Raw genomic sequence first — 24,419 nt, 5'->3', positions numbered from 1 at the left:
AGAGATTTGTAGAAAAATGTGGAATTAAAGTTTCAGAAGTGTTTATTTTATTGTGATTTTAAACTTACAGCAAAAGTTTCAGGCACAACACAAAGGAACAAACAACAATTCACTGTATTAACAAATTTCACAAAGACATCTGGTGCATTTCCATTTGAACAGATTGTCTGTCAGTAAGCGCTATAAATAAATTGTGAATTTACATGACATATCCTATTGAATGCACAGCGAAAATAAAGTGGAACAATCAAGCGTATAGCAGAAGCCCTTCTACATCCATTTCTGAAATTGCAAGCTTTCACTTTGTTTAGAGCCACAGTTCCAGCGTGAGCTTTCTTTCAGCTCCATTTGATGTTCTCTTAATATTGTTGTTGACTGCTTTTACATCTACATCTATTCTTTTCTTAGTCCAAAACAGCAATAGAAACATTTATGATTTATTTTTTCATTATTGTTTTTGAGTCGGTGGAACTGCGTTCATAGTCAGCAAATGGTCAGACTGTAACAAAGCTTTGAGACCAAAGTGATACTGTGGAGAAACAGTGGGAGCTTTAAAGATTTCAAGCTGGAGATGCTACATGAACTAAAAGTAATCACATATCACTTTGAATATAAGAAACAAGGTTCAAATGTGCCTCTTAACATATAAGAAACAAAAAAAAGCTTCATTTACCAGAATAGCTTTGACAAGAAATCACTTTACATGCAATTCAGCCATATTGTGTTTCCAATATACAGTAAGAAGCTGCTAAATATTGACATGGGTGTTTTTTGCTTCATTTTGAACAAAATCTGTGTATTCCATCGTCACATCTTCTGGGCTTTTCTTGTTGTGTGGGCGCTCTGGTTGAATGTTGTCCTCCATAGGAGAGTCAACCCTGGGCTTGGGTTTGGAAACTATCTCCTCACAGATGTTGTTGAGTGCCTAGAGAATTATTAACAGAAATGTTAAACACTGTTGCAAACAAATGCAAATATAATTGAATTAATTATAAACTGGCTTTAAAGGGTTAGTTCACCCAAAAATGAAAATTCTGTGATCATTTACTCACCTTAGCGTCGATCCAAACCCGTAAGACCTTCGTTCATCTTCGGAAGACAAATTAAGATATTTTTGATGAAATCTGAGTCAGTTTTGTTCCACTGACAGTCTACGCAACTACCACTTTGACACTTCAAGAAGTTCTTAAAGAGATCGTAAAATGAATTTAGCAGTTTAGTCTAAAATTTCTGAAGAGACATGATCGCTTTATATGATGAACAGATTAAATTTAGGCTTTTATTCACATTTAAGCATTGATCAGCAAACATAAACAGAAGCTCAACCGAACCTGCTTGACGCGTGAGAACAAATCTCTTGCGGAAGCTCAAAAGTGATCGAGTCTCTTCAGAAAATTTGGATTAAACCGCTCAATTCATATGGATTAGTTTTACAATCTCTTTATTAACTTTTTGAAGTTTCAAAGTGGTAGTCTCGTAGTTGTAGGGACAGAAATGTCTCCAATTTTATTAAAAAGATCTTAATTTGTGTTCCAAAGATGAACGGAAGTCTTACAGGTTTAGAACAACATGAGGGCGAGTAATTAATGACAGACTTTTCATTATTTGGTCAACTAGCCCTTTAATAACATGCTCACTAATTTCGTAACAAGCTCACTTTTGAAGTCCTGGATTCTGATTACTTCAAACTCCTGATGAAAAACTTTAGTAAAAAAGACTATTTTGAAAAAAACCTTTTTAATGTTGAGGGACGACAAAGAAAAGATAGCAGACACCATCTCCTGTGGCTGTACATAGAATTTAATACTTCTTACATATAAGGTTATTCTTAGATGAATCTCCCCCAATTAAATGCTTTCATGGTGCTTTTAGTCTTTCCTCACCTGTAATTTATCCTGGATCTGAGTGCTGTGTATGGCAGGTTCCTGATCAGGTGTGCGTTTATCCTGAGAATCCTGAATGTTTGTCATCCACACGTGAGTATCTTCAACACACACTCTGACCTTGTCCATGTCTATGGCGTCAATATGACAGTAACTGTCACTCTGGGAGACAAATTTGCAATATATTAAAATGCACTTATAGAGTTGTTAAACTGGTTTTAAAACTACCTTAAATTTTAAGATGGGTTAAAGGTGCAGTGAGCGATTTCTGAGAAAACCTGCCCTTTGTTCCACCCCCAAATGGACAAAAATGCAATGCAAGAGTGGCTGAGAGTCTCTTCATCATAGATAAAGCAAAGCAAAATAATGCTTAGAAAAAAATAAAGCGAAGATTAGGAACAAACACCAAGAAAGAACAAAAAATGAACACATTGTACACAGGTATATACAAGCAAGAGTTGGTTGTTAGTCGCTAGCATCACAGCAGCTCCAGACAAACAATAACACTGAAACTGTCCTGTTACTATAGCTAACATTACAACAACAGCTTATCTTGGTTCTGTGAAACAGCACAACCAATGTTACTCGCATATGGAGCAGAAACAAGGAGTTTTCAGGCCTTCCCTCTTAGGTCTCTCCAAAGCTTTTCTAATATTAATGCGGGTCCTAAAGTTCTTGCCTGATCATAACCCTTCTTTTTCCAGTGATATTCCTCTGAGAGTTTCTCTTTTGTAATGTCTCTCAGCCACCTCTCTTTCTACAGTCTTTCTTCAAATCTCCCTCTTGCTCACTCCTCCCCCTCATTTGGAGTGGACACGCCCCTTACTGCTGATTGGCTACAAGTGTGTCGTGGTGTTCGGTCCAATACACTTTCAACAACGTTTCTCAAAAATTGAATTACTGCACCTTTAAAACATTGCATTACTAAAGTATACATTGGTTTTTGATAGGGATATACTGATTTTAAAATTAAGATATTAAAATTATATATAATTTTGTCTAAATGAATTAAAACATTAAAAACTAAAATCAGTTGTTTTAAATGCTACAAGTAATTATAGGCATCACAACATCATAATATACAGTAAGAAAAATGGATATTCATTTTGAGATTTGCTAAAGATTACATTTAACCCACATTTATTTTGCATTCTTGATATTTCAGAGTGCCACCTCTTCACTTCTGTGTGCTTTTTTTGCATTGTGGCTAGGGTTGCAAAATTCCGGGAATTTTCAAAGCTGGAAACTTTCCATGGGAATTAACAGGAATATATGGGAATTAATGGGAATAAACAGGGAATTTGCAGGTTAGCCTATAACGGGGTACTTAAATGTAGTTGAAAAAAACATCTTACAGCATAATTTTGGTTAAAACAACCAGATTTAATGCAATTTCAGTTGAATTTTTACCATGCACATTCCTCAATCACAGTCACACAGCACACTACTTCCTGCAGGCTATTGAGGCCACACCCCCTACATACACTGTGCATTCCCCCAGTCCATAACATGCACATTTGATCACAAATACAGAGGAAAAAAAATAAAATAATGTAATATTGTGAAATATAACAACAATTAAAATTAATGGTTTTCTATTTTAATATACATTAAAATATAATTTATTTCTGTGATCAAAGCTGAATTTTCAGCATCATTACTCCAGTCTTCAGTGTCACATGATCCTTCAGAAATCATTCTAATATGATGATTTGATGCTCAATTATCAATGTTGGAAACAGTTGTGCTGCTTAATATATTCTATAACCTGTGATACTTTTTTTCAGGATTCTTTGAATAAAAATTAAGAACAGCATTTATTTAAAATAGAAATCTTTTGTAACAATATACACTACCGTTCAAAATTTTGGGGTCAGTAATTTCTTTCTTTTTTTGAAAGAAATTAATACTTTTATTCGGCAAGGATGTGTGAAATTGATAAAAAGTGACATTAAAGTGATATTGTTAGAAAAGATTTATATTTTGAATAAATGCTGTTCTTTTTAACCTTTTATTCATCAATGAATCCTGAAAAAAGTATCACAGGTTCCAAAATAATATTACGCAACACAACTGTTTTCAACATTGATAATAACTGAGTATCAAATCAGCATATTAGAATGATTTCTGAAGGATCATGTGACACTGAAATAAATAACATAACAAATATATTTATTTTACATGTTTCCTAAATTAAAATTAATTGAATGCAAAAAAGAAATAACTTATTTAATGTTATGACCAAACAAAATGTTTATATTTATGTTTGTATATGATACATTTTATATAAATATTATACATTTATATAAATTTCCCAAAATTTCCAATTAATTCCCATAAATTCCCGTAAATTTCCCGTAAGTTTCCAAATTGGAATATTTCCAAAGTTCCCCAGGTTAAGTTCCTGTGGAAAGTTTCCGGAAATTTACCGTAAACGTTCCGCTCCTTTGCAACCCTAATTGTGGCTGGTTTGTAGATTGTATCAGTTTTTTTTAAATCAAGTCCACGATATTTCTTGTGGTCACACACCGAGTTTCGTACCATTTCGATGAAGTAGCGGGGTTTTTTTGGTATAAAATGACCGAACAGCACCAGAGGTTTAACAGTGTTTCTAAATATCTTTTTAAAAACCGACTGTAAGCATTAGATGATGGCAAAAATAGAGGAAATAAGCATATACAGTTAAATATGATTTAAAAAACCCCTCTAATATCGGCCGATAACCGATATGGCACCAATATATTGTGTATCCCAAATGTTTTTATTCAGAAAATACATTAACTGACATTTTTAAAAAAGGTTTCTCCTCGGAAAATACTAGAATTTTTATTGAATATAAAATTGAAATTTTTCATGTAACTGTTATTGTTATTATTATTATCAGTAACATTTTTTTTTTTAATTTGTTTGTAGAGATAATATTATTTAATGATTGTATACAATTAATTGAAATAATATTATGATTATTATTTTAAATTGGATTACTCTTGAATTTGCCATGAATAAGCCTTTGATGCTGATATGGCTTTAAATGAATAAATATCATGCATATTGTCAATAAATTATTTAATTTATTATAGTATTGTGTGAATTATAAGACAACCATTGATGCCTTACCATACTTACAAACTGTCTAGTGTTTCACAAACTTGTATTTTTCTAGTCAGTTTAGGAACTTAAAAGCATTGCAGCATTTCTGATAGTACTGTCTCCATAGGATAAATTGCTTTGCTTTGTTGTTGCATTCCTCATTTGTAAGGTGCTTTGGATAAAAGCATCTGCTAAATGAATAAATGTAAAAGCAGACACTATTTATAGTCAGTCATAAGAGATTAATGACTGAAATCTGACTGCATAACTGCATGGGATCCATTATAATGTATAAAACAATTTAACATAATGTCTCCCTGTGCTGTAATGTGCCTTGCAGAACATGATTGTTTTAAATAAGACGTAATATATGGCAATGAGAAAGAGAGAAAGAAAACTTATTCTTACTTTATTCTTATACTCCTCCACAATAGACATGTAACTCTGTATTTTGGCTGACAGCTCCTCAAACATTTTGGGTCTCCGTATGGACTCCTGGTATCTGTTTTGCACAGGCAAACCCAGTTTCTGTTGAATAAAACAAAAGGCTTTAATACATCACTGTTTGTAATGCTTTTGAATGCTTCATGAATGCTTTTGTTTGGTTTGCAGTACACAGCAACCAATTAGAGTTGTTCCTCAAGTGCATCAGAGGGGTTTTGAAAGCTACACAAATGACTCTCCCAGCCTTTAAGTGAAGCACATGCCATTGCGAACGCCACGAGCTGTCAAGACAGCGCAAGTCAATTAAAACACAAAACTGCCGTCACATATTGAACAAAGCTTAATGTTAAACCTACTGCAGTGTACAAGTCCGGCTATCTCTGAGAGAACACAAAATCAATTTGTCATGGCACACAAAGGCTAACCCTATGATCAAATGTGTTTGTTCATCAAAAAGGACAAACGACTCACATGTATTTCTGCCAGCTTGTTAATGTACGTCTGCTTATCTTGGTCTGCTCCCTCATCATAGAGCCAGTTCTCAGTGCCATTTAAAAGCTCAGAGAATGTCTGATGGTCCTGGAGAAAAGCAAAAACGAGCGTTTGTTTGGTCCATTCAACTGCAATTCACCCAGGAGCTCATATGAACTACCAACTAATTTGAATGAGAGTGTTTAATTTATGCATGAAAATGGCCTTTAGAGATTCAGTAATCAGGAACAGGCTTCTAAAACATGAAAACATTAAATAAGCGCTATGAATAAATCACAATCTGTTGATAACAGTTCCTGTGAGCTAAATAGATTACATGACACCCTACAGGTAATGGCGTGTTATCTGGGAAAAGCTGCACAGAAAATACATTACTTGAGCATTTAGAAACGTCTGAAAGGGGCCCTCCAGGTTGTGTCTGTAGTAATAGACATTCTCCTCGACTGCATTTTTAGCATTGTTACGCTCTTTCTCCTGGCAGTCCTGCTGTATCATTTTGCTCTGTCAGGAAAAAAAGCAAGCACCAGATGGTGAGAATGACTGATGGATTTTTGAATAGCTCTGATATTCAAAACTCTACCAGAATGTCTTTATTCTTGTTTATAGCTTCATACATTGTCAAGATACCACAATTACACTTCTTAGGCTAACAAAATATCTATCACAGCTTTTGAATCATCTTTTGAGCTTTATTGAAGCAATCTCATACAAAAAGACAGCTATATTTGTTTTGCTTTCATCACTTTCACAACTGTTACATCTACAGTGGGGTCTAAAAGTCTGAGACCACTAGAGAAAATATTTTTGTTTTGAATTATTATTTTTTTTTTTTTAAATTTAATACAGCTTATATAATAATTTTTTTTTTTATTAGCATTACAACTGGACAGAAAATTTCAATTAAAATGAATTTCAGAATTGCTTAGTATTTAGTATGTTCCTCTTTTCAAAGTAGATCACATGATTTATACTAACTTTCAAAAATGAACACTTACATTAAAGGAGCAATATGTAAGAATTTTGCAGTAAAATATCCAAAAACCACTAGGTCAGTGTTATATATTTTGTTCACTTGAGTACTTACAATATCCCAAATGTTTCCAACTATTTGTAAATCATGAGAAAATTGCACTTTTAACCAAGGCTCCAGGACGTGTGAGGAGTCGCCTGTCAATTGCGTCATACCCGCGTTACCCTCAGTTTCCGGTTTTATTTTGAAGAAACCATGGAAACACCAAAGACGCTTTAAAATATTACATGTTTTAATAGCAAGGGAACAACTGTTTTGATAAATTTATAGACAGAAAACTAATTATTGTTATATAGCTCAACATGTTTAGTCTTATTGTTTAAATCTAATTTTCTTGATTTTTTGCGAGTACCATGCTTTACCATGCCTCAGAGAAAAACACTATTTTGTGAAGTAGCTAACAGCATAATCAGATGCAGCTTTATTTTTAGTAACAGTAATACAGCATTTTCTCCATCATACAATACGTTTTAAAATTAATTCAATGCCATTTATCAACACGAGCCATCCAGCATTTAATATGATATTCTAAAATCGATCTATCTTACTGCAGTGTTTAACAGTGTCTCACAGCAGAACGCACAGAGTAAAGTTATAACATTTTCAGCACCCTCAAATGTATCTAATATGATAAACAGAGCTGTGTTACCTCATACTCATGACCGGAAAAGCGGAAGCAGCGCCGGCGACTGCGGCATAATAAAAGTCCCGCTGCTCTCATTATCAATCGCTCCAGCGGCCTCGTTCAGCTCCCACAACACTCGGTCCTGCTCTGCTTCATACTACAGTAACGTTAATAATCGCATCCATGAACATGATTTCTGCCCGAGTCCTATCCCGATTCTTTTCCACCAGCTGTGAGGTGAAGACCACATGTCCCAAGATTAATTACTCACCCTCATGTCGTTCCAAACCCGCAAGACCTTCGTTCATCTCCGGAACACAAATGAAGATATTTTTGATGAAATCCAAGAGGTTTTTTATCTCCATAGAAAGCAACAAAATTACCACATTCAAGGTCCAGAGAAGTAGTAAACACACGGTAGTCAACGTGACTACAGTGGTTCAACCTTAATGTTATGAAGCTCAGTATTGGCCGGCTCCCGCGTCAGCATCACACGCAGTCATGGTGCTCATGTGAATACTCTAGTCACGTTGACTATTTTATCGATGTCTTTAGTACTTTTCTGGACCATGAATGTGGTAATTTCGTTGCTTTCTTTGATATTTATCAAAAAGATCTTAATTTGTGTTCCGGAGATGAACGAAGGTCTTGCGAGTTTGGAACGACATGAGGGTGAGTAATAATGACTGAAATTTCATTTATGGGTGAACTAACCCTTTAAGTAACTACATGTACTTACTATTACTTAGTACTTACTTACTAGGGTTAGAGATTAAGGTTTGGTTTGGTTTAAGGTTAGTTGCATGTAATTATGCATAATTTATAGTAATTACTATAGTAACTGCATGTAACATATGTAACAATGACACTGTAAAATAAAGTGTTACTGAGATTTCTTTCAAAAACAAACTTTTTTAAATTTATCTCAAGCTTCTGAATAGCAGTGTATGTGTTTTTTTTTTTTTCCTCAATTTTCGACTTAGAAATAGTGCTGAATCTTAAATATTTCTTTCTCATTTTATGTCTTAAAATGACTTATGCTATAAATGTTTCAACATCCTAAAACTTTATTATGGCATGAAGCAGGGCCGAGGACGGTGGAGCAAAAGTTACTGAGCGACACCTGAGCCACACACCGGTCTCGAGTCCCACGGATGAGCTCCGCAAGGATAAAAAGGAGGAATGATGACAGTGGAAGATGAGAAAGGACCAGGCCTGGGACTTTACGTTAATGTTTAGGATATATTTAGTTATGTTTATATGCGGTAATCTTCCATGAGGGGCTGTCGCTTACTTTCGTTTGGCAATTTTGTTATTAAAGTTACATTTATCGGTTCCCACCTCCTTCCCTTATCAACAAACTTTGATACTTTTAGATACTGATGTGCACATATGACATTAAACAAACATTTAGTCAAAAGTACCTCCTGCTCTATGTAAGTGCTGAGGCGATCATTTGGCAACAGTTGGTTAAATGTCTCCTCAATTGGCAGAACAACATGCTTGACTTTCATCTTGGCTTTTTTAGCATCAGGGGGGTGGTTGTTTACTTCTCCATTCATCTGTGAAGAACAGACAGTGTCTATTAGCATAATGTCACCACAGTCAGTCAAAATGACAGAAAATGTACATATTAAGATATTTTCACAAGACATGACATGAATGGTAATTTTTTTATCTAAACTAGATACACATCAACATGTCCATCTGATATGCACATACAATATAAAGCTAAATGTAGTGGCCAAGCAGTAAGTGAGAGATGTAGCTCACTTACGCTCAGTGCGTCTCTTTGATTCTGCTCTTTTTCCATGGGGGGACACTGTGGTGTTGGCAGGTTTTCTTTGTCTACCAAGAGCTGAATATTAGGCTCCAGTATCTTGTCCTAGAAATCACAGTACCAGGGAGCTGATAGTTACATTTCTACACAACAATGTTACTGCATCACAGGGAGCCAATCTCTCACTGTCACCCTCATAGAAACCCAATCAGTCAATGCAATTGATCATAAAAATAACTACGAGAACCACATGTTAGCTAAGCTACTGTAAACTAATTTTTTTTTTTATTCCCACCCCCACCACTGTGTGTGTGTGTGTGTGTGTTTATTTCATCACTAAAAGCTTGAGCTGTTCAGTCATGATGTCAATTTGTAAACTGTTCTAAAAGGCTAATTTGCTTGGGTTCCCTCTGGAATTTCTAATGGGTTTTTAGAATAGCGGTTTTCGATTTTGAAGTAAATTAAAGTACATGGTTACATTACTTGAAGAGACTTTCCTGGTTTGCTACATAAACACAACCAGGGGGCCAAGATGATTTAAAATGATTTAATATGACAAAACAAGCATGAAAATAAGTTAAAACAATTAATAAAAATAATATCATTTGGTTATTTTTTTATAACAAACATGTATCTTTTTAGTTATATTTGTCAAGCTCTAAAATATTTAATCAGATAGAAAGTTGTGAGTGAGGAAAGGCCTTCAAATATTGTTGTGGACAATGAGGGGCCTTGAAGTCAAAAAAGTTGTCTAACTAGCAGACAACAGCTCCAAATTCATTATAGTCCTTTTATAGCAGTCTTTATATTTAAAAAAAAAAAAAAGGTATGATTGTGTGTAAAACTAAGCTCTATTGACTCTTTCTTGACATTTACTTGACACGTACAACCATTTTCACATTTAAAAAAAAAAAAAAAAAAATTTTTATATACATCCTCTTGTTAATGATTGATAACATCTGAGAAAGAAAAATATCTGTAACAAAAATAAAAACATGGTTTATGCATGTGTATAAAACTAAGCACTATTGACTGTTTTTCTTGACATTAACTTGTATAACAATTTTACATTAAAACAAATCAAAAGAATATAATTTTGTTTAATAAAAAGTTCTAATTATATAACATCTTGTTAAGGGATAGTTCACTCTAAAATGAAAATTAAGTCATCATTTATTCACCCTGGTGTATGCCTTTCTGTCTTTTTTTAGACCACAAAAAGAGAATTTTAAATGTCCTGCTCAATAGTGGCCAGCATCAAGCTTTAAACAAACAAACAAACAAACAAAGTATCACAGAATGCTCCCATGTGACATGTGTCCTATATTCCAAGTGTATACAATAAGGTTCGGTAAAAACCAAAACCAAAATGTAATGTATTTTGCGGCATAAGGCATTAGAACAACACCAGGGTGAGTAAATGATGTCTCAATTGTAATATTAAGGTGAACTAACCCTTTAATATTCAAACTGATTGATCCTTTATTGATCCTCTACAGGAAATTACATTGTCACGACACAAAAAAACAGAGCACCACACATAACAAGCAAATAATTTCCGACATCTGAGAAAGAAAAAAAAATATCAATAAGAAAAGATGGCAAGAATTATATGGCAAATTAATTAGCTTTTGCTGTTAATACACCGATGGTTATGGAACACAAGCCCAATGTGGTACCCACCTCTATTTCAATATCATCAGAGCCGCCATGACTGTAAATCTCATTTATTTCTGTGGTTTCAGATTTGTCCGAGCTGACCCTCAGGACCATAGTGGCTGAGCTCACACTGACAATACCACTGGTGTTTACTTCAATTTTGACTTTCACCTTTGCCTTTTCTCCATTCTCCTGAGGTCGAATGTTCTGCACTTTATATTCACCTGTGGAGGCATTGCACACATGCATAGCATTAATTCACATCCAAAATATGACTTCAGCTTCATCTGTATGCTGCTATAAAAACACTATCATGGCCTGAAGGAAAACCCCTTGATTCTCACCAATCTTTGCCTCAGGAAAGGGCAGTGATGTCAGATCCGAATAAAAAGCTTTCAGAATGAAAGGCTTGTTCCTGTAAAATGTAATCATTTTTGCTGATGGACAGGGATGATTCCTGCCAAATATCTCATGACAGCTGGAAGGTAAGGACAAATAATGCAAGGTTAATATGCGAGATGCACAGTACAGCCTGTGCAAGCACATGTGTAGCGTTACACTAATTAAAATGAAAACAGCAGCATGTTTCCCCATGCTTGGGTCTGATTTAAAGTGAGGTAGCTAACTGAGAGGCTTACGATTTGCCTTCATCTGCTTCACTGGTCCAGGAAAGAGAAACAGGGAACGGGATCACATCTGTGATGGAGAAATCTCGCACTCTGAATGCAGGAGAGAGTATGGCGCACTATGGAAAAACCATTATACGACAGATTAACTTTTCATTCCATCAATATCATTTTATTTTTGTGTAGATTTACATTGTGTTTTCAAATTCTGTATGAAATATATTGCACAACATGCCTCAAAACACACTACCATTCAAAATAGTGTGAAGTATTACAATTTTAAATAACTGTTTTTACAGTAAATTGTGATCAAATAAATGCAACTTTGGTGAGAATAAGAGAGAAAAAATCTTACGCCAACAATTTAAATAGTAGTGTATATTACTCTCGCTGTTTTTCTAAATCTTTTCCACTTTAGGATTCTTATTCATCTACCTTTTAAGAATTTCTAGTTCTTAAAGCTGAAGTGTGTAACCTCTGTGCTACTAGCACCATCAAACTATAAAAAAATATTTTTTCTCCCAGTTTTATCTGCTTGTCATTGGTCAATCAGTAAGATAGCCCTGCCCCAAATCCATGCCATTGGAAGAGTTGATTTTGCCATTTAGTGTTGGTAGGGATACTTAAACAGCAATTTTGAAGGACAATTGACTTATTTATAGACATCTATGCATATTCAACTATATATGCTTCAGCTTTGAATCAACCACATTATGCTATCTGTTACGTAAAATAAAACCCACTTACCTGTAATGCACAGCCTCTGGCCACTGCTTCATCTGCATTTAATGTAGTGCTCACATCCCTCTTGAAGAACTTACTGATCTGGGCCTTTACAGCAGGGATCCGTGTGGCTCCCCCTACAATCTCCACAGAACTGATGTCCTGAAGCCGCACTTGAGCCTGCTCTACGGCCGCCATCAATGGAACCACAATTCTCTCGATCATGTCAGCACACAACTCCTCAAATTTTGCCCTGTGTGGAAGAGGAAGGCTTCGCTTGTTGAGCAGCTACGCTGAGTATCTTAAGTAGACCAACTGCAGTTCTGCAATAACATCATTGGTGCTTTATAGACATGCATTTAGCTGCAAATAAGGGCAATTAAATATGACAGGTGTAGACAGATACCCAATTAAGATGTGAATTTAAGCATGTTAGAAAACACAAGTGGGGGACTCGTATAAGAGGGTTGGGAAAACCATACAGTCCCTTAAAACTTGCATCAAATGGCCTTTGTTCTATTAGAATACAAGCATGTGTTGACGTACATCACTTACGCAGATAAGACCGCTCCCAATATAACATGAATCTTATGCAATAAATATTTGATTATTTATGAAATAATAGCATCCTTATGAATGTACTTTCAATAGGGGTTCACCGATATGATACCAATAAGCCAATAAATATTTTATGCTTTATACTGTATGTTATGCTTGATATCCGATGAACAGCCGATATCAAAATTCTATGCTATTTTGTTTTAAATAATTAAAATTAAAAAAAAAAAAAAAATTAATAGTTCAAAATACTAAAAGTGAACACAACATTAATGTACAGTATGAAAAAAAAAATATTTTGAAATCTGATAAATAAATTAATTCTGATACCAATGAGCTGATAAATATTGTCATGTTATGCCTGGTAACCAATAGGGATGTGCTGGCGAGGAAATTTTCTCACCAGTTAATCGACATGTGACAACGCCGGTAATACTGGAATCACCGGAGGAGGGGGTTCCCTCTTTTGCACTTTCCTTTTAAATCGTTAATTCGAAGCGAAAGTAAAATGCGCAAGGCCATTCATAAATTGAGCTTCCATAGGGAATGAACTGAAAATGCTTGCTCTGCTCCACGCCAGTAGACACGCACCGTTATGAATGCTCGTGCGGCTGTGCGCATTTTACTTTCGCTTTCGAATTAGTGCCAATTCGGTGCGGCAACTGCTTGAATGGTGGGTTAATTATTATTCTTAAAGGCTCACTGAATTGCCATGGAACGCGCAGCATTATTCAATGTGTTGACGTAATTTCAACTGAAACTGGAAGACAGGGCAGGATATATCGAACAGCTCCGCCCCTTTTTTAAAAATAGCCAATAGCGTTTCGTTTATATACCACAGCTCGGCCAGAAATCTTCCTTCTAATCTCTAACCGTTTCTCCTCCTAATCTCCTCTACATCACTTTAAAATACAGCATTCTGCGCAGAATTTAAATGGGTCCGATACCTTTTGTGGTCTGAGCCGACTCGCGGTCCGTGAATATGATCCGTTCTGTGCTCTTGTGTCCCTGGGCCGGAGCAGACTGTGCTCGAAAACTGACTTCATTCGCTTCAGTGGAAAGCGTATTTACACTGTCTGAATCGTTCCCTATCCTCTATTTAGTGCACTATGTGCCGTTCACCATGTAGAAACTAGTAAATGTGTGAACAAATGACCGATTTCAGCTGCAGCTTCAGTGTCTGTTTACAGCATAGGAAGGGGCGGATCTTCAGATTCGAGAGAGCATTTGATTGGACAGAAGATACTCTGAAACCAAATGTTCCGCCATTGTCTTGTCAGTCAGCTCCTTACTCTTCTGATTCTCATTCTCAAATGAAATCTGACTCCTGCTGCTGATCTGTGCTGCGACTCTCATTCGGCTCAAGCTGCACTGAGCAGACATGTTCAGTTTTTAATTGTGGTGTTTGTTTTCTAACTGAACTAAATTATTTTTATTACTATAATAAATCAAAACAACGGTGGGGGGCGGTGCCACAGTGGGCAAGTGATGTAAGACCAGTAACACCGACAATCGCAGCAAGCCTAAAAACCAATGAATAGCTGAAATTAAAATTCTATACTAGTTTCTTTAAATAAATTACAATTAAAACAAAAAATACAGTACAAAACCAAGTTTAAAATGCTACAAGTGAATAAGCATCACAACATTATAAATGTACAAAAAAATGAATGTTCATTTTGAACTTTGCAAAAGATTACATATAAAAGTGTTAATAAATTATTAGTGTTTATAAAAATAAAAGCGAGTGTTAGATGACAGCAAAGGAAATCTAAATATAAAATTGAGGAAACAGAGCAAACACAATTTAAATATCAATTATCGACCAATAACAATGAAAAAATCATCTCTAACTATATGGAACAAATATACTGTGCATCCATATTTTAAAGGCATAACAGTTCTGAGCTCTAAGTGATACTAAACAGTCACGTACCTGTTCATTTTCCCACATACGTCTTTATCATCCATAAAGCACTCGATGTTGAGGGAAATGTCCGTAGAGTTGCTGCTCATCAGTTTCTTGAGTTTCTCACACTCTTGTGTCAGTCGCAACAAAGCTCGAGCCTTGGACTTTACATCCATCTTGTACTTAGACTTAAATTCAGCACAGAAATATTCCACCAGCCTCTGATCAAAGTCTTTCCCTCCCAAATAAGGATCAAAGGTGGTAGACAGCACCTGCAAAGTAAAGAGCATGTACTGACGTGCATGAAAATGTAAAGTTGGTGATCTACACAAGCGTCTTACTTTGACTGAGACTCACCTTAAGTTTGCCTCTGTTGAATGCACAAACAGACACCTGGAGGGCTGAGTGGCCCATGTCCACAAACGCCACAATCTTTGGATTCTCATCACAGCCTGGAAGATCTTCCTTGTATATGCCATAGTTTAAGGCCACTAAAATGATAAATGATACTGTGAACATCACTTTATACATGGCAAAGGCTGTGTTGTTGTGAGTATCATCAATTCAAAAGATACCTGCGGTGTTGTCATTCATTAGCTTCAGGCAGTTCAAGCCAGCAATCTTGGCAGCATCCAGAACAGATCTCCTTTCTGAATCAGTGAAGAATGAGGGGATCTATGCGTGACAAAATCATTTGTATGGCCAAAGAAATAACACAAACAAACAAACCATCGGATTGGTGGCTTGCACATTTGTGGTTTACATGCAAATTAAAAAAGGCCTGGTTAAAATTTTACTGCTGTATAAAAGCAAAGCAAGGCCTTTTATTTGAAATATCATGATGACAAGCCTAAAAATGACTATAATACATTATAATTTGGGAGAATTTCTAATGAACTAAAACCTCTATTTCTGGTACATGCCTCTGGTATCTATTAAATATCAAGAAAATAAATTATTTCTTGCATTATTCACAGCTCCAGTGCAAAAAAAACTTACAGAGATGACACACTCCACCACTTTCTTCTGCAGATTTGCCTCTGCAATATCTTTCATTTTGGTCAGCAACATAGCTGTGATCTGCTCGATGTTGAAATGGTGCTCCTGCTCGAGGTACATGACCTAATCGAGATAGTAAAAGTCAATATTTTACCCTTTCCTCCAACAATAACCAATGACAACCTGTCTTCACTATAAAACACTGTGTTTACCTTGACTCCAACCTTCCCATCATTTAGTTGTACCAGTTCATATGGTAAACTAGCCTTCTCTGATTGCACAGCGTGATCCTGAAACAATCTGCCATGTAGTCTCTTAAAATGAGAGACAGTGCTTGCAGGATTGGTTATCATCTAGAACAAGTGAAAAGACTAATGGTGTTACATCACACTAGTTCGCTTGCACTTCGTTCATAATCATCACAGATGAGTACAGGAATGCCCACCTGGTTTCTTGCAGCATTACCAATGGTCCTGTTCTTTGAACTAAATGATACAACAGCTCTAAAAGAAAAAGTTAAGACATATTAAACATCAATTTCAATTCTGAGGGGCCTATATTGACAGATAATAGAGTAACCCATCAACTTAAGGTGAAGTTTACCTAAAAATAAAAATTACCACATGATTTACTCACCCTCAAGCCATCCAAGGTGTATATGACTATCTTCTTTCAGACGAACACAATCAGAGATATATTTAATAGTCCTCCAAGGTTTATAATGGTTGTGAATGGGGGGGCAACATTTCAAAACAAACAAAAAAAATGCAACCATCCATAATCAAAGTAATATGGCTCCAGAGGGTTAATAAAGGCCTTTTGAAGCGAAGCAATGCATTTTTGTAAGAAAAATATCCATATTTAAAACTTTATAAATTCAAATAACTAGCTTCCGGTGGACGACCGTACGCATACTGTGGAAGTCGATTTGAGCAGAAGAGCAACCTTTGACCCGACGCAATGACGAACGTGGAAGCACAGAGGAGAGAGCAAAACAAAACACCGGTCACGAATTAGAAGTCTAAAATGAGAAATTTTAAAGGGAAATGTCGGAGGATTTCGATATAAGAGAAGAGGAGCTCGAGTTTGTTGCACAGCCCTATTTGTTTGAATCGCGAGAGGCGTCTAAGCTTACGATACTCCTACATCATACATCGCGTCACGGGTTACTCATTTGGCAAAAATTGACTTGCGCAGTATGCGTACGGTTGTCCGCCGGAAGCTAGTTATTTGAAGTTTTAAATATGGATATTACAAAAACACATACCTTCGCTTCAAAAGGCCTTTATTAATCCACTGGAGTTGTATGGATTATTTTGATTATGGATGGATGCTTTATTTTTGTTTGTTTTAAAACGTGGCCCCCCATTCACAACCATTATAAACCTTGGAGGACTAAGGATATTTATTAATATATCTCTGATTGTGTTCGTCTGAAAGAAGATATATACACCTAGGATGGCTTGAGGGTGAGTAAATCATGGGATAATTTTCATTTTTGGGTGAACTATCCCTTTAAGATGACCTTAATTTTTTTCTCCTGACCATAAATGACACAAAAAACTCATCTCAGCACTTTTGATGAATGGCTACACTTTTTAATTTTGCCATTTCATCTAAATATCAACATTTGAGAGATTTAGTCAGTTTAAAGTTTAATTGATCTAACTGGTCTCTGGGAAATAGTGATCTTTGACATTGTATTATGTTGAATATTAAAGTTTTTTATGTGTCTATTTGTTAATGGTGGATAAGTGGACACATGTTTTTAGATTTGTAGAGTAAAAGTACAGTTTTGTAAAAGTTTATAGTTTGAAGTAAAAAAAATAAATAAAATTATCCTTGAGGTAAGATGACTCAAGTGGCATGCTGTTACTAGTGTTATTATTTTTTTTAATAGTGTTAGTATTTAATGGGGTTAAAATTTAGTATTTCCATGTACATTTCAGACATCTTTGCTTTCATTAAAACCTATAGGTTAGTTGAATGAAATCATTAAATTTGCATTAATACAGTTCTGCTATTATGACATATATTTAATTAAAATATGCACGATTAATAAGCAAATATTAATATGCCTGCATATAAGTCAAAGAATAATTGTACCTTTACTGGTATTCTGCTTTGTCTGTCATCAGTTATTCAATTATTACCAGCAAAATACAATTTTAAATACAATAGTTTATTTAGTATTTTACATTAATGACACTAAAAATAAATAAATATTAACAAGAATTATATTAAAAGTCATGTATACATTCTGTAAAGGGGGGCATTTTTTACTATAACAACTAAATTAGCAAATGTTTCCACTTATTTCCTATTGGCTGATGCATCATCATCCTGCACATGCTAAACTTACATCTAAATATGTTACAATTTAAAAGTAAATCCATATTAATCTTAAGAAGGCAGCTTTCCCCATGTTTCTCCAAGTTTCTGATGTTTTTGAAGGTATATAACATTGACAGGTGTGTATGATATGAGAAACCATGCAATGAGTTCTGTTATTTATAAAAGGCAAGATTAACAGCTTATCAATTATTAGACATTAGGCCCTAAAGTATGACTATAACCTTTTCAGCCTGGGTGGATACCAAATGTAGAGTATGTCAACATTCATCTGATACACTGAAGATTCATACAATGCAAGATCTATGTATTTTTATTAATTTAGCAGGCACAGCATCCACTTACGGCGTGCATCTGTCTGAAAATTCATTGGATACGGTCTCGATGCCCCCGCTTTTGACCACAGCAATACAGCAATTTTGAAATCCCACATCAAAGCCAACGACAGCCATCCCGGACCCTCCTCAGTACGCGAGCGGTGTGTAGGATGGTCAAACAAACCCGCCTGTGCTTGTCAGTCCAGTCAATGTTGGTAGTCCAGAGCGCGCACACTATTTACGCGCGACCCATTTATATCTGTTTTCGGCGAACTTTCCAGAAACTTCCGACCTCAGCAGCAGCGGCGGCGGCGGTTCAGTCCGCGCAGTGTGATTGCGTTGACATTTCCAGAGCTTTCGGCGCAGACTACTGAGCTCGGAGAGTCCGAAGGGTTGCTGTGGTAACCGAACCAGAGTATGATATGCGATACAGCGATAAATAGCGCAAATCTAATGATTTCTAGTCATTATTTTAATGTCACCGAGCGGTTTATTATTGGTTCGGGGGGGACAAATGCTTACTAATGTGTTTTAAATTGACCATTCCCTATTTAATTGTCAGTTTGCACAAATCTAATGATTTATAAGCTCGGTGCGATTAAATTCTACATAATAACATTTGTTTTTAAATGGACCGAGTCATTTCGCATATTATGCGAATATTACTGCGTAAATGTTAGTGGGGGTGATAATCTTGACAGTTTGTCTTATTAAAGTGATAGTTCACCCAAAAATGAAAGTTATGTCATCATTTACTCACCCTCAAGTTGTTCCAAACCTGTATAAATTTCTTTGTTCTGCTGAACACAAAGGAAGATATTTTGAAGGAAGTTTGTAAGCGCGCCGCTTTGGGGCACCATTGACTTCCATAGTAGGAAAAAAAATACTATGGAAGTCAATGGTGCCCCAAAACTGTTCAGTTTCCCACATTCTCCAAAATATCTTCCTTTGTGTTCAACAGAACAAAGAAATTTATACAGGTTTGGAACAACTTGAGGGTGAGTAAATGATAACATAACTTTCAATTTTCAATCTGTTTAAACATATGGCCAGCTGTTAAAACGCAATAAACAATAGTCATTATTTTCGACGAAGCTGAATCCAGCTATTCGTGTGCTACTTTATAGAGTTTAGGTGATTTTATAAAGGAAGCCAAAGTATAAAGTGGTTGTTCACCTGCTCTGCCATCATTTAATATCTTTCAATGAACGTGAATGAAGCTCTGCCGTTCTGTTTTTCCAAGAATCAAATGAAGTCATGTTTTGAACAACATGAGTAAATGATGACGGTTACATTTGGCAATTATCTTCTTTTTTAATAAACATTTTAATTGCACTTATGTTAGTGACAAGCACTGCCCCTTTTGTTGTAGTTAGCGACATGACCACTAGAGGGCGCAGCCGAGACGTGCTTTCAACAGGAAATGTCCTCGCAAAACAAAGCTGGGTAATGATCGGCACGCACAGTAGTGAGTGTTGGATACAAGATCAGTGCAAACATTCTGCTACAGCACAATTACAGCGAGCTGGCTGCGTGCGCTATCCGCGCTTCTTCTTACTATGCTTCCCATAAACTCTCAACACGGATACAGTGTTGCCCAGTATTTCTTGCTTTTGTCGCTTGGTAAGTATTTCTCTACTCATACGATACCAAAATGAAGTTTTTCAGCACGAGAATCTTACATTTATTTCTGTTGCTGTTTGTTTGTTTTATTGAGAAAGGATAAAAGGATTTTTTTTTTACTTCTTTTATGGAAAAGCATATGCTGAGTATAAACAGTTGTTACTGGTGGCTAAGGTTTAAACTGTTTTAAATAAGCTGCCACAAATGACACTTCCTTAATTTTTTGTAACAGCTTTGCTGCTCTCTGTCAAGTTAGAGGAATGCTTGAGATGTTTTAAATTGGTCTTTACAACTCTATTTGACACTTGTATGAATTCAACACCAAAATATTTGAAGCATACGTGCTTTTTCAAACTTACCTGTCTTGTAGACTGAATGAATGGCTGAGCTGCCTACCTAGGCAACATTGTGGGCATCATAGATGTGATTGGCTGTTTCAGAACCTAGTGAGCTGCTTGTCTAGACAGCATTTTTGTGCATTGTAGGTTTCATTGATTGTCTCTCGAAGCCAAGCTTGACAACATTTTTGGGGCATCATAGGTGTGATATTCTGTCTGAAAACCTAGTGTGCTGCTTGTCTTGACATCATTTTTGGGCAACATGAGTGTAATTTACTGTGAGTAAGCTGCTTCAACCAGAGTATCTGGTCGTCACTGTTAATAATTCATTGAACAGACTGATGTGCATTAGTCTGAAGCACAGGAGTTTGGAGTAGATGGAAATCTGAATATTGTTGGTTAACTGAAATCTTCTTCTTCGCCTCTTCCTAGAGGTCTATGGCCAGAAAATGAGAAATGTTACACATTTCATACAGAGCACCAATGCAGATACAGCCGTTTTAATGTATTGATCAATGCCTATAAAGATTTAATATGGACATATGTGGATATTGGGGCCATAAATCTAGCGTACAACCACCCGATTGCATGAATTGTGTGTTTCCGATGCCAGTCACGTAAATGCAGTTCAGGTTGTTGGATTGAGAATGTCATCTATTTGTATTGTATAGAGCATGTGGATCATAATGTGTCTAACACTTGAACCACAGGCATTTGCTGTGCCTGATGACAAATATTATCATTGCCCCTTATTATGTCTCGGTTTTGCAACTGAGGCATAATTTGCTACTTCTTAAAGTGCCTCAATTTGTTTAGGCAATTTGTTGATATTTGCAGAGAAAAGAAACTCCTATTGAGGGCTTCTTTTAAATTCAGAAAAGTAGGCTATGCTGAAAGATCTCGTGGAATTATTGATGTGCACAGAAGATATACCTCCTCGCTGTTCAAGAATGAGACTTGAGGTTGCTAATATCTCGAGGAACTGACCTAGTTTTAGTACTAGCACCTGCAGAGTTCAGCAGTTAGGATGACCTGCTGCTCAGGGGCGCATGTGAGAGAGTTTCAGGTCAGTTGACAGAACCGTCAAATGCTATTTTAGGCTGGTACTGCATTATCACTACATCTTACATTTTCTGATCCTGCCCATATGTTTTTATGTCTTGTTTAACTGTGATGCATTGAATTCGGCTTATTTAAACGTGTCACATCAGTTTAGCTGACTGATATGCGGTTTTGTAAAAATTGCAGCAATTATTATGATAGTCTTGAAAGCATCATTAAGAAACCCATCAGTTTTTTTGCATTATTTGCCATTGTTTTACATTGCTTTTTGTTTTTTATCAATATAGCTAGCCATCACATAATTACATTTTAACTCTATTATTCCTGTAAAATAAATAAGTGAAATTCAATATTGCAAATTTAGTGACGAAAAAAAAAAAAAAAATTTAAAGGAAAAAATGTCACTGTAAATATTATGGAAAAAAGAAGAGAAAATATATACTTTTTTTTTTTTTTTTTTTTTTTACAAATATAGAATAAAAAAATAAATAAAATAAATTTCATTATTAAAACCTAGTATTTTTGTAACAAAAATGTAAAAATTTAAAAGAAACACTATCTATATAATATTTTTATGAAAAAAGAAAAAAAGTACAAAAAAGTTTTTTTTTTTTTTTTTTCTGCCAAATGAAAACATTGCAAGTGCAGATCTGAACTACTGTCAGAACCAGGCCCAACTGGGATGGTGGTGTGAAAACAATACTGTTGATCTTAAAGGGTTAGTTCACCCAAAAATGAAAATTCTCTCATTAATTACTCACCCTCATGTCGTTCCACACCTGTAAGATCTTCATTCATCTTCAGAACACAAATTAGGATATTGGCTCAGTGAGGCCTCTATTGCCAGCAAGATAATTAACACTTTCAGATGCCCAGAAAGCTACTAAAGACATATTTAAAACAGTTCATGTGACTACAGTGGTTGAAGCGACGAGAATAATTTTTGTGCGCCAAAAAAACAAAATAAAGACTTTATTCAACAATATCTAGTGATGGGCGATTTCAAAACACTGCTTCATGAAGCTTCGAAGCTTTACGAATCTTTTGTTTCGAATCAGTGGTTCAGAGCATGTGTCAAACTGCCAAAATTATGTGAACTATTGAAATTTTGAAACACTTATGACATAAGGAAGCCTTGTTTACTGAAATCACATGTTTTTGTCAGTTTGATACAACTGAACCGCTGAACCACTGATTCGAAACAAAAGATTCGTAAAGCTTCGAAGCTTCATGAAGCAGTGTTTTGAAATCGGCCATCACTAGATATTGATGAATAAAGTCGCTATTTTGTTTTTTTGGCGCACAAAAAGTATTCTCATCACTTCATAACATTAAGAGTGAACCACTGTAGTCACATGAACTGTTTTAAATATGTCTTTGGTAGCTTTCTGGGCATCTGAAAGTGTTAATTATCTTGCTGGCAATGGAGGCCTCACTGAGCCATCGGATTTCATCAAAAATATCTTAATTTGTGTTCTGAAGATGAATGAAGGTCTTACGGGTGTTGAACGATATGAGGGTGAGGAATTAATGACTGAATTGTCATTTTTGGGCAATCTAACCCTTTAAAATTGGATGCACCGGTATGAAATTTTTAGCCGATACTGATAACCGAGAATTCTTTATATTTGAAAGCCGATAACTGATATATTGGCCGATAAATCTAAATCAAAATTTTTATATAATTTTTGAGAGCCTGATTACATAAACAAAAGTCTCACCATTAAAAGCCATGCCCCAATCACACAATTATAATGTTCTCATTATAATTTTATGTAGCTTATGTGACAGACTCGCGCTGCACATTTCAATCATATTTCAAGCAATTCAAAACCATCATGGCGAACAGTGCACAACTAAAGTGTCTCAGCTGAAGGAAATAATCCATTATTTATCAGCTTTAATATATCGGCCAAATTTTCTTATTGATAACGATAACATTAAAAGTGAACATATATTGATATGGTGGCCGATATATTGTGCATCCCTACTTAAAATATGTTGTATTCTTCCTTGTAAGGAACTTTTTGTGTAAGGGTCTTATGAAGATATGTATATGTCAAGATATCAGTGCTGTCCTGCTGTATTATTTATGATGTGCAGAACAAAACTTTAAGAGACAACATACCTTTTGTGTGTACCTGCAGGCAGAAGGAATGATCAGTCAAAGGCCATTGCAGTTTTGCTGTCAGGCACAGATAAAAACAAAGACATTTAAAATGCACATCAAAGATGTTTTGTTAGTTGATGAGGTACTGCAAGATTTAAAATAACCAGAAGGCATTTTGTTAAGTTTTTCCCACAGATGTTATTCTGTTCCCATTGAAGTTATTCCGTCGCTTGAGTCAGGAGGCAGTTTAAGCTAGCAGTTTGGAAAGATAAAAGTGCTGTTTACACCTGACAGTTAAAAAGATAAACATACACACTGTCTGAAAAAGTGACTGTCAAATACATATCTCAAGTTATGCAGGGAGCGCAGGAATCCATGGATGGCATGAAATCACCTTGGCGGTGTGAATACTTGCGCTCTGTTCTGCTTATCAGTGAGAGGCAGTCTTAGGATTTGGCTTGGGATTGAAAGCCATGGGAGATGGAGACAAACTAGGCATTTATGATGAGCAAAGAAATGCCAATGCATGCTTATTTTCTTTTCTCCCAACTTTCTAACTTGCGCTAAAAGGACATCTCTTCTCTTGCAGTGACATCTCTTCTCTTCTCTGATGATGTGTATACTGGCGTGAGTAGGGCTGTCACGATTATGAAATTTGGCTGATGATTAATTGTCTAAAAATAATTGCAGTTATGCCAATTAATTGTCTATTTTAGGGCTTTTTGATGCATTTTTTTCTGTGCATCATTCATTAAATAATTGTGATGAATTTAATACTTTTATCATTTTGCAGCGCAAG

The 24,419-nt window shown here is 35.6% G+C and overlaps 2 protein-coding genes across 7 annotated transcripts in view; one reads left to right on the top strand and one right to left on the bottom strand.

Moving 5' to 3' along the window:
* Window positions 1-24: 24 nt before the first annotated feature.
* Window positions 25-19,012, bottom strand: hsph1 (heat shock 105/110 protein 1). Of its 5 annotated transcripts, XM_051863071.1 has the most exons (18): window positions 18,516-18,971; window positions 16,264-16,321; window positions 16,031-16,171; window positions 15,819-15,941; window positions 15,395-15,494; window positions 15,177-15,310; window positions 14,847-15,091; window positions 12,377-12,605; window positions 11,642-11,748; window positions 11,348-11,481; window positions 11,028-11,227; window positions 9,342-9,449; window positions 8,989-9,126; window positions 6,285-6,410; window positions 5,889-5,996; window positions 5,382-5,501; window positions 1,884-2,045; window positions 25-925 (listed from the first exon to the last, which is right to left on the bottom strand). In XM_051863071.1, exons 1-18 carry the CDS (start codon window positions 18,620-18,622, stop codon window positions 749-751), a joined length of 2,517 nt encoding a protein of 838 aa, XP_051719031.1. In that variant the 5' UTR covers window positions 18,623-18,971; the 3' UTR covers window positions 25-748. The 5 variants fall into 5 exon arrangements, 4 of the variants coding, with proteins under 4 accessions (XP_051719031.1, XP_051719032.1, XP_051719033.1 ...); XM_051863072.1 differs by lacking the exon at window positions 9,342-9,449 and having other exon boundaries at window positions 18,516-18,977; XM_051863073.1 differs by lacking the exons at window positions 16,264-16,321; window positions 18,516-18,971 and having other exon boundaries at window positions 15,395-15,469; window positions 16,031-16,063.
* Window positions 19,013-19,887: 875 nt separating this feature from the next.
* Window positions 19,888-24,419, top strand: part of b3glcta (beta 3-glucosyltransferase a) — a 114,497-nt gene continuing 109,965 nt past the window's right edge. The window contains exon 1 of one of the 2 annotated variants that reach the window (XM_051863086.1): window positions 19,888-20,110. In XM_051863086.1, the coding sequence (XP_051719046.1) occupies window positions 20,047-20,110 (64 nt within the window). In that variant the 5' untranslated portion in view covers window positions 19,888-20,046. The remainder of the gene's footprint in view (window positions 20,111-24,419) is intronic. The other variant, XM_051863084.1, reaches the window with a different exon arrangement.

Source organism: Ctenopharyngodon idella, chromosome 15, assembly GCF_019924925.1.
Source record: "Ctenopharyngodon idella isolate HZGC_01 chromosome 15, HZGC01, whole genome shotgun sequence".
Taxonomy (NCBI): Eukaryota; Metazoa; Chordata; class Actinopteri; order Cypriniformes; family Xenocyprididae; genus Ctenopharyngodon; species Ctenopharyngodon idella.
This window is presented reverse-complemented; position numbering and strand designations above follow the sequence as displayed.

Excerpts from the sequence above, each read along its gene's own strand:
- hsph1 (XM_051863071.1), bottom strand. The coding sequence starts at position 18,622 with ATGGCTGTCGTTGGCTTTGATGTGGGATTTCAAAATTGCTGTATTGCT. Across the intron at positions 16,172-16,263 it reads GTAATGCTGCAAGAAACCAG|ATGATAACCAATCCTGCAAG; the intron begins GTGGGCATTCCT and ends CACTTGTTCTAG. Across the intron at positions 5,997-6,284 it reads AGACGTTTCTAAATGCTCAA|GACCATCAGACATTCTCTGA; the intron begins GTAATGTATTTT and ends GCTTTTCTCCAG.